General features: G+C 40.8%; 1 protein-coding gene across 1 annotated transcript; it reads left to right on the forward strand.

Annotated features, from left to right (window-relative positions):
* The first annotated feature begins 758 nt into the window (after window positions 1-758).
* Window positions 759-7,353, forward strand: RETN (resistin). The gene is made up of 4 exons (XM_088133893.1): window positions 759-798; window positions 1,197-1,319; window positions 6,869-6,946; window positions 7,217-7,353. The coding sequence occupies exons 1-4, from the start codon at window positions 759-761 to the stop codon at window positions 7,351-7,353; spliced, it is 378 nt and encodes a 125-aa protein (XP_087990019.1).
* The last annotated feature ends 3,646 nt before the right edge of the window (window positions 7,354-10,999 follow it).

Genomic DNA, 10,999 nt, shown 5'->3' on the forward strand with positions numbered 1-10,999 from the left:
ATAGTCACCAACTAAACTGCATCTGAGATCCTTAGAGCTGGTGAATTTATAAATACTTTAGTAATTTTTCTCCATATATTGCATTTAATTAATATATTCATTAATTACAGTCTCTGGCAGGGGTGGGCATCCCATTTGCACCATCCCAAAGAGCCTTGCAATTTGCCAGCAAAATGGCTTATTTTCAGTAGTGCAAATGTTTATGTGTGTTACCACCCACCCATCCCCCCATAAAATAAGGACAAGAATGTGATCTCAAGTCCTCTGGGAGACAAACTGCTCCCACTAAATCCCACCAAAATGGCCAAAGTCACACCAGGAAAATTAGACCATTTTACCACCAAATTGTAGTGGCACAAGTTCAGGCTGGGGGTGGGGAGGTTTATAGGTTTAATTGGGCAAAAGCAAACAGCTTGCCTTCCAGAGGTTTTGTGCTCCCATGCCCTCCTTATAATGCCCCAAAGGCAGAAAAAAGCCCTAAAACCAAGCTCTGCCTCCAGGAGATGTCAACAGAAGACATCCTGAGGTCTTCCAGTTGACTAGGGGAGTGAGTTCTAGCCTCTGGGCAACAACCGATTGCTCGCCTTGACTTCTGACTTAGGAGTGTGTAAGAAGGGCTCATGGTGAAAAGGGCCATGCAAGAATGGATATTTGTGTTACCAGATGCGAATGTGGGTTGGAGCACTGAAATTGTTTTTATTTAATCCATTCATACATACAAACATGCATGCGCATATTACTTTCTAATACATGTCGACATGCACAGCCTTCTTTGTCTCTTAATGGTGGGTAAAGTGAGTAAGCAGAGGGAGGAAAGAAAGATATGGGAACAAGGGGGCTCCGAAAGGGACACGTTGCTTGGCTGCAGGTAGTCCAGGTGCTACTTTTTGCACACTCCTGACTTATGGTTTCATTGGTAGAATTCTGACCAAACTTTCTTTGCCAGCATCCTTTTTTCTTTTCCTCCGGATCTGCCTTTGTTCACCCACTTGCACTGAGCCTTCTGTGAAACGAAGAGTTAGGTCACTGCTTTGTGATTTTTAATCAGCCTTAATACCGTAGCGATTCTGTAACTGCAGTGATTGTCTTATGAATTCTGCTTCTCCTTCTTTGTCCTCCAGTTTCTGGTATCCCTGCCATGTCAGGATAATGATTACAACTTTTTTTTTTTCTGTAGGAAGTTCTGCACCACTAAGATGAAGAAACTCACCAGATTCTACTGTTTGCTGCATTGCTTTCTGCAAAATATGCAAGTGCTCAGAAATGTGTGGTTGACTGTGTGATTGATTTGAAGATTAGGGAATCAATCACTTCCACAGGTATTTAGATATGGAGCTTGGGAATAATTTTTGACGCTTGAGATTATTTCTGTCTGCTTGTAGACAGAGGCTTTATTGCACATATCACCTGCCTTAAACATGAGCCGTACACTTCAGATCTTTCATCTAACCCAGGGTAGAAAAAATCAGAAAAAGTGTGTGTGGGGGGGGGGGTGGTGGTGTAATTTTATAGGTATACTGAGTTCCTCATGTGGTTAATGATTTTCTTTCATTTTAGATAAATCAGTCTACATAGTTCAAATGTCTGTTTGCCTGATTCAGAGACAGATTTCTCATTGGGAAGTGCCCAGAGAGTCTAATTCTACGTATCGGAGTATTTCTTTGCACTATTGCCCTCTCCTGGTGTGACCAGGAAGTTCCACATGCATAATTTAATTTGGATTACATTAATGAACACTTAAATGAAAATTTCAATTACATGAATGAACATTTAAATGAAAATATACAAAATCTTGTAAATGTGGTTCAGAATTTTGGGGTAAAGGCTGACTTTAAAAAAGTCCCACATTATTTTGTTTAACACTTGGTAAGTGCATATCAGTGAAATCCGAAGCAATAAAATGCAGGGTGTCAAAGGGCAAATCCACACAGCCTCCTTGCCTGGTACTAGGGTGGGTCACTAATCATTTCCAGAGGATGTGTCCTAGTCCATTCAAGTGCAAAGCCTTGAAACTGACTAGCCTGTCTCTGGCTTAACATTCTTAATTGGAAGGTATCATCTTTTGTACTTCTGTACCTGCCTTGCATGGAGTTCCCTTCCTAGGAGCCCTCAGCCCTGATTCCTGGCTTCCTCTCCTCAATCTTCATAGGCTACTATACAGCTCCCACTCTGATCCCCACAATTAAACTTTCCCAAACTCGTTTTCAAGAGCACTTATCCAGCAGCTGCCCAAATCCCAACTACTGTACTAGATGGTAGCCAAGAGATGCAACTGATGCCCTCCCCAACTCGTGGCTGCCACCTAATGGTCAAGAGGTAGAAAAACTGACTGGTCTTTTCAAGGAAAATATTTCTTTTTAAAGTCCAATCAGTTGACGTTGGAAGAAAAGAAAAAGAAAAACCACCAGAAAAAAATGCAGTGCACAGAGTAACCAGAAAGTTGTGCATGCCAACTGGAGGAGGCTTTTAATGTGGTGGATTATGCTAGATAGAGCAAAATTTCAGCCAAAGAAACCACCAATCATGGCCCTTAGAATGCTGCGCATCAAAGGGATATGAATGGTGGTGCATCAAAGACTTGTCTAGGGTATGTGATAAGGACATGCTGTGGGGGCAGCAAGATTTAGTTATATTTTATCCAGTATCTGGATAAAAATATCCAGATACTGGAAATTTAATTTATCTCAGGAATGTATGTATTGAGAAATAAATTCAGTGCAAGAATATTTTACAGTTTGGGAGAGAAGGTGATGATTTCTCAGCTTATTTGTTCATAAATATCTGTCAGACGTGAGACATTATTATTTTTTTGTAGTAATTTTATTAAAGATTATAATTACAACAGTAAAAACGAATACAAACTAAAGAAATGATAGAAGAATAAAAAGAAAGAGTAGAAGGTGCAGAAAAGAAAGAAAAAGAGGAAAAAATAGAAATAGAAAAATAAGAATATAGGAAGAAAAAGTAAAAAAATAAAAAATAAGAATATAGTAAGAAAAAAAAAGAAATATATAAAGAAGTGACTTCCTACCTTCATCACAACAAATATAAACAATTTTAGTAACTTATCACCTTCTCTTAAAATACAACAAATGATCTTCCCATATCCCATCTCTTATCTATAAACAAATACTTAAAGCCTGGTCCTTTCAGTCCTGATTAGCAAAAGTCCATTAAGGATTACCAGAGATAACAACCTATCTATTTTAACCCTGATCAAATAAACCAACTTTATATTCCTTTTATTTCTAGCAATCTTGAGTTTTAGTCCCTTCAAATAATGTCATAGAACTTGATTTCTTTTCACTTTTTCTTTGTCCCTTCTCATGAGATTCTTCAAAACTTTAACAAGCCTCTTTTGTAAATCCAATATAGAAAAATTATCCAGATCACTCTTTTGGTTTGTTATTTGTATATTCCTTTTAATTATCAAGACATCAACTAGTTTCTTTTGTATGTCCCTTGTAACATCTTTTTCCATGCCTATATTGTAGCCTGCCATTTTTAAATCCACTTTCAAATCAGTCTCAATCTTGTCAGGTAAAACTTGTTCCTCTTCTATAACATCTTTCAAACACAGTCTCTCTATAGAGGCAGACACTATTAAAATTAACTTCTGGGTGCATTATTCAAAAATATCCTTCCATATGTCCAATGTTAAAATATTTTGCTTCATTCTGTATTTGTAAGTTGAGTTTAAATGTTCTTCTCCTTTAATTGTAATCTTTTGTTCCCTCTAGTGACCAATTTTTAAAATCTTATGTTTTTTTAAAAAAATATCAGAACAAAAGCATTTTCCCATGGGAAGAATTCTTTATAATTAATTCCAAAATCTTATTTCAAATTTATCTGGACCCTTAGTCCATTTATAACTTTCTAAAATCAAAGTTCTAATAACCCTTTTACTGTTTATTCCAAAAAAAAGTTTTTTTTAAGTTCTTAAATTTATAGTTAAAAGGCGCTGACCACAGTTTGAGCAAGATGGCTATTCCCTCATCTCCCAGAGTTCTAAACCCACTGGAGACTGCTGTCTTGTGGTCTACTCGCTGGCTCTTCATTCTGCCGTGGTCGTTGGCTCTGTTTTTCATGGAGCTGCCTTCAGTCCACCATTTCTTCCTCTGGAGGTCCATAAGACAGATTATTAAGCAAACAATTATATTAGAAAAAAGTATAAAAAGAGGATCAAGAATCCATTTCACCTACCTGCAATTGTCAGCCTTACCAGGTAGACCAGACAGGAAATACGACCAGATGAGCTTTCTGCTTTATTGTAAAGCTACATTAACAGAAACTTGCAAGTCTGAAAGTACAATTCTCCTTCTGTCTTGCTTACACCCCGAAAAACTAGGGAGGGTCTTTTCTGAGCCTCTTGCCCTGCCCACTATCCAGCTGCGGGCTATGCTGTCTCTAGTCTGACCATTCCCTAGGCAGCGTCTCTGGGCGCAGTCTCCCAAGGTCATTCCCACGTACGATTACAGTAATAGACATCTATTTCCTTCTTACTTTATGACTTTCAGATAGACTTGAAAAATAGTTAAATCTTGATGTAGACATTTTAATGATTTGATTATGTGAATGTTATGCCAATTTTTAGGTAATATTTTTATATTGTTTTGATGTATTTTAATTTGCAATAGATTTATTTTTTAGTTTTAAAAAAAGAAACACATTTTGCATACCTCCCCCCCCCCCCCATAAGATTCAACCCAATGGAAATTTAATGGTATATTTCAATAACTTATATGTCTGGTAACTGCTAAACTAATGGCTTAGCTAACAGAGAGTAATGCAGGAGGAAAAAAAATACAGAGCAATCCCTCACCTTAAATTAGAACATGTCTCTAAGGTACAGCTTCCTCAATGCATATTTAACAGACTCTGAGTTCCTTAAACTCTATTCATACAGTATATGATTGCTGCAGAGCCGTTATGAGAACATTTATTCCGAATTTAGTCTCACCTATTCAGAAAGCTTTATTCCCAGGTTATACAGTGCATGATTTGAAAATAAACATTTATTCTGACAGAGTAGGGCATTGCACTGGTGATTTCATGTAAAATCATAGGTTGTAGTAATACTTGCTTTAAACATGACAGTGTAAATAATTAAATGAAAAATGTGTTGGACTGCGATATATATTCTGCATTCAACTATATCCCTACAGATAAATTGTTATTAATAGGCAGTTATTCTAGACTTTGCCTCTGTAGAATCATGTTACAGAATTTTTAATATATGCACATTGAATATGATTTCCTTTTGTCTCTCTCTCTCTCTCCCTCGACAAAAGCTTTGTAACAAACAACAATATGGCACACCAGAAGTGAAATAGTTCCCTTCCTTCTCAAACTGGAGAGGGGTTTGGGAAATAATAGCAATTATCTTTCTGACTTTCATGTAGGAACAGAACAGGCATCTTCTACCTTTGTACCTGTGATATGCTGGCATTCTGAGAAAGTGTAATCAGTGAAATGTTCAGGGGGCGGGGGGGACGACATTTACAAACTGGTTACCATGGTATGCCAGATGAGTTATAAAACACTGATTTTACAGAAGGACATCCTGGGATTTCTGAAAGACAAATAATCATCCATCAACCTGAGTGGAGGTCCAGTATGGGATCTGAAGCCCAAACACATGCCCATTTCTTTGAAATAATATTTCTATCTCTTAATCTAATGTTGCCTCCCATACAGCTCTCTTCCTGTGTCTCTTCATTTTATCCATACACCCCAGCACACAGGATTAATCCATCTCAATTACCTGTTTCCCTTCCTTTTCATGGTCCATTCTTCTTCCCTCTTTCTCTCTCGCTCTGTCTCTCTCTCCCATACACACACACACACATACATGTACACAGATCACAATTAACATAAAGCCTCTCCATCTGTGCTCTCATGACTAAACCTCACTTTGTTGTCTGGAGCCTTCCCCACCTTCTATCCTGATTTTTGTTTCCTTTTACCCTGTTGGGTTGCCCTTGTCCCATCCTCAGTCACTCTGCTTCCTCTTTCCAGATCCTTCACGCATCTCCAGCTCAACTCTCTGCCAATTTCCTTCCCAGTATCCCAAGCCTCCCCCATCACCAGGCAGTTGCAACACAAACTGTCCATTTGTTGATTTCTTGCCAGCCCACCTACCCCTCGTGCCAAAGCCAGAAACCTTTCAAAGCAAATTGCTGCCATTCACCCCTTGGCATTTTTCCATTCCAGGAAGGTCTCTGGGTCCATGTAGTGCCTGCCTAGAGCATTCAGGCAGAGAAATATGGCAGGCTCCTAGAGGCCAGTACCTTTCTTTAAGAGGTTCCCACTCTTTTTAAAAAAGATTAAAATGTTAAGTTCCACAAGTAGAAAAAAGATTTATGGGCATAGGAGTGGGTAGTAGCTGAAAAAATTGTGCTTACAGGAAGGACCATGTCACCCATGCCAAAATAGAGCTTTTGAGTAGGCAAAGACTCTGAGAAATCTGTTCATTTTTTCATGTGATTTCTCAGATGGAGAAATCTGTTTAGAACTTTATGTAATGACTAGTTCCCCTTGACATTCACTAATTTTTGTTCATAACTGTCCTGTAGATGCAATAAGAAGTATTTATTTTATGCCTTAGATTTTTCATCCACTCTTTTTTGAGGACCACCAGATTTCCCCTCTTCTCTTATCATGGATAAAACATGCTAAGTTTGATGATGACGTAGTTATTGTTTTTTTGTACAGGAATATGTAGAATATATCCCTGCTTTCTTGAGAATGAAAGCAAAGCAAATGACAGCAAAACAAATGACAGCAAAGCAGAAATAGTAGCAAAAATAAGAAATCCGTCTGAGTAAGGATGCATATGTTAATAATAACCACCGGTCTCATTTTCCAGTGCCTTTATTGCTGATGAAGGTCCAGCTGGTTTGCCAAGATGTGTTTGCTTATGGTTCTGTTGCCACTTGTCCTTCAGGTGAGAAACTAATAACTTGCTGGGAGAAGGTCAGGAGCTAAGAGAAAAGGATTAGATGGAGAAACACTCTATCAAAACCCTTTCTCTGAAATCTGCTTGTATTGTCCATGCATAGGCACAAAATGCAAACCAAACTAGGCTGCTGAAGGAGTCTGGTTGGCCTGCTTCGTAATTATCATAGTTGTTCCAAGCGTTCAACTGAAGTGATGCCAGATCTGCATAACCTCTATCTTTTCTAACATTCTCTTGTCTTCTTTTATCCCCTCCTAGGTTTTACACCCACTGGATGGGCCTGTGGAATGGGCTGTGCATCTTGGGATATTCATAGCAACTTAGTTTGTCACTGCCAATGTGCCCGCATTGACTGGACTTCTTCCCAGTGCTGCCAAGTCAGTGTTGTTGGTTGATGGCTCCTAAGCTGCTGTGATGGCAGGTTGATGGCCCAACCTGCTATCAGGTTGGCTGCAGTTTCTGTCCTCAATAAAAGTATGAATCAATAATTTTAGGAATACTTGAATTTCCATCCAGTATGCAGCTAGGATCTGATAGCCAGATATGAGACATTAGGAAATTGCTGATTGCTGAATTAATTGTGTGTTTGTGTGTGGATGCCGTTGCCCCAAACTGGAAGCAAGTGCCTCCTTTATCCTGCTACAACCCTCTTGCACTGTAGAATGACAAATGTCAGTTTTGTCTGCTAAAAGGTTTCTCCCATATTCTTATTATGACTGGAAAAGGGAATGATCTAAGTGGCCTGGTTTCAAAATTGCAAAGCTGTGTCACATATATCAAACTTAATCTTGATAGTTGGTTTGATGTTCATATTTGGCTGCACATAATCCAAAAGCAGGATGAAGTCTTCTTCCCAAATGCTGTTTGGCTATCCTTTCTTTACAGCTATATTGTCTCTATAACAGTGATTTACTGTTACCTCACTGAGAGATGGAACATTTTGAGTGTGCGCCTGTTATCCCAGGTATGCAGACATGTCATCAGATAACTCAAAATCACCAGTTCTAAAACACTGCACACTAACTTCCTATCCATAAATGGCACACATATTAATTATTCACACATCCTTTGGGCTGTCTAGAGAAGGACAATTGGAGTCATACCAGTTTTTCTGACTTGGGATTCTTACACGCTTTTAGCATAATGTGTGAAATAACCAGTTCAGGTACAAACACTACCTGGGAGAAGTATGTCATGTTATTAGACGGAGTGCTGTTTTCACCATTTATGCTGAATGTGTGTAGAAGCAGGGACAGAAGTAAAGAGTCCTGATCCCAGCCCTTCTGGGTGTAAAAATATTGTAGTGTGTGAAAGGCCAAAGCATAGTACTGATGTAGCAAAAGCTTTGTCTCTGTGGGCACTTTCACACAAGGATTCTGCACTGCTTTGAAAATGGCTTCCAGTCTCTGTGATCCCACTGTGTCAGCAGCGTGGAGAGTTTTGTCAAATTATTTCCAGTCAACTGCTTGTACTTGAAAACATTGTAAGGATAGGATGTGCATGTGTGTATGTGTGTTGTGTTTTGAGTGAAAATGGTGTCGGCATGAAGGAAATGCCTCCAAACATATTAGTGCATGGCTAGGTAACTTGGCTCATACTGAACGCCTTGATTCCTTTCTCCAAGGTTTGTGCAATAACCATTTGGGAGGCTGGAAGCAGCTGGCCGCTTCCCTGAGTTTAGGAGCAGCAGCAAACAGCGCTCTGCAACTAGGAGGAATGGCCTGCTAAGCTTTTTCTACCCTTTTCAGTGGCTCTCAAGATTGCCACTTCCTCAGCACTGTTAGCAGAGGGTGATCAGGGTGGAGGGAGGGGCTCATGATTAATATACTGGGGAGCATGTTATGCTCAGCTTGCCCTCTTTCAGCACACAATGAGCTTGTCAGATAGGAGAAATACCCTCACTCTGTAGGGATTAAATTAAGCATTTTTATTACTAACTGCCCACCAGCTGTGGTCTTGGCTGGAAACCCCAGATTAGGAATTAGGTGTGAGTGCTACATATCCATCCGTAGAGAGGGCTGAAACAGGGCAAGATGCCCACAACTACAAAGTGATGAGGCTTGGATTATGCTGCTGACATTGCCATGGCGCTTGCTTGGCCCTGCCCCTCAGCGCTGCTATTGTTGAATATTGACATAGTCAACAAGACACCAACAGAGATAAGCAATCCGTGTTTCTTCCACTGACACTATACCGATCACAATATTGCAACTATCCTAAGATCTTATGCTCTGGGTGGATGCTTCTTACGTTTCCATGCATACACATCAAGTATTCCATATGGAGAGAAGAGAAAAGGAGTAAGAGCTAGTAAGCCGAAGAAACTGAAGGCATGAGATAAGGAAAAAAGAAAAGAAAAAGGAAACATAGCTAAAACCAGTTTATAACAACATTGACTCTGTCTCTTCATACCCTTCTATTCTTGCAAACCATCTTGCTTCTATTGCATCCATACACCACTTCATACATTGTCTTTTGTTCTTCAGATTTCTCACCTCTTTCTTTGGGGGGATCTTGTTACAAGAAATAAGATAGAGGAATGGAATTTGAACACGGTGAAAAATGGGGATGTGCAGAGGAGGGTGAAAAGTGAGCGAGCGAGCAGAACAGGTCTGGGTACCGGCTAGCAGAGATAAGAACTGCATGTGGCAACCCATCAAGATCAGAGAAGGACCACAAGACAGCAACCAGAGATAAGATAATAGTCAACAGTCTTGCAGCATGACATGGAACGACAAGAAAAAGGCTGAAGCGGCACACCAAGGAAGGTGTAGCAGTATTTGAGGCAAAGGATAAGAGGACAAGCTGTATAGGTCTCATTTGGGAGGACTCCCAATTTGTGCACATAATTATCGTCTATGGAAGGCTCCTGCCTTTCTCCAAATGTATACATTTAACTGATTACTTTTGTAGTGGGCAGGTCAGGAGGAGTACGTGGGTGTAGATGTATGTGCATGTAGTGCTTAAGTAACGTCAAAAAGGGCAGGGCAGGGCAGGGCAGGGCTGTGGCCCCATATTGACTGTATTCACCCTCTCCCTGGGGACCTCCCTGTAGGAGGGAGCCAGCAGAGAGAGCCAGAGAGAAAGAGAGAAAATATGTCAACTTTCCTGGCAGCTCTGGGTGGCATTATCTTGCATTGCTAACTCTGGAATGATGGAAGAATTGGCCTAGCTTTTCTGGATGAAGAAAAGGGGATAGAGGCAGAGGCTGAGGAGAATGTTTCATATAAGCAGGAGTTCTGGTTCTCCTCTGACTGGCTGAGGACCATTTTTTACTTTCCTTGGGGAATTTAGCAAATAAAAACAGAACAAAACCAAGTTTGCACTTCTGGATTTTGGGAGCACAGTAAGAAGTTGTCAGTGTCAGAAAACGACAGACACGGGTTCGGTTGTCCAGTAGACAGAAGTTTTTATTGGGCACGTTTGCAAAGGTGGGTCCCTCCCGCAGCAATGGAGGAACCCCGAAGCAAGGTCTGACAGGTTTTTATACCCCCTATCTGTCCTCCCCCTCCTACGAGGGCTTGGCTCACAATCTCACCTTTTTTACCGCCCTGGAGCGCCGCTAATTAACCGCAAAACCGCAGACATTCCACTTCCGAATCCAATCAGCGCAATACACATTCCAATCCCCACTTGACCCAACAGCCGCCCCCTGCCGTTTCTCTTCACTCTGGTGCGAATGTGCCTCTTGCCTGCAGTCTTTCCTCCCTCCTACCGTCCCTCTTCACTCTGGTGCGAGTGTGCCTTCTGCCCATCCTCCCTCCTGCCGTCCCCCCCAAGGCTGCCCCATGGTGCACAGCGCTCTCCCCTAGCAAACATGGTTCGTTTGAGGCCCTCACTTCTCCCTGCCTTCTCACAATCCCCCCTTTTTCTTTTCACGCCTCTGTTGGGCCTCAAACCTGGCTAACAGGATTGCTCCCTCGTCCCGGACCCGGGGCTTCACACACTGGGACAGGTAATTCCCACAAGCAGGGAGGCATTGCATTAAGCAACATACTAGGACCAGTAAGGCAATGAAGCCAATAGCTAGCACAGAAAGTT

Source organism: Python bivittatus, unplaced genomic scaffold (assembly GCF_059951505.1).
Source record: "Python bivittatus isolate LINGU-HERP-01145 unplaced genomic scaffold, Pbiv_v1 ctg000080_np1212, whole genome shotgun sequence".
NCBI lineage: Eukaryota > Metazoa > Chordata > Lepidosauria > Squamata > Pythonidae > Python > Python bivittatus.

Bases quoted from the DNA above. Each gene is read 5' to 3' on its own strand.
- RETN (XM_088133893.1), top strand. From the start codon at position 759: ATGCACAGCCTTCTTTGTCTCTTAATGGTGGGTAAAGTGA. The intron at 1,320-6,868 runs GTATTTAGATAT...CTCATTTTCCAG, and splicing joins GGAATCAATCACTTCCACAG to TGCCTTTATTGCTGATGAAG. The intron at 6,947-7,216 runs GTGAGAAACTAA...ATCCCCTCCTAG, and splicing joins TGTTGCCACTTGTCCTTCAG to GTTTTACACCCACTGGATGG.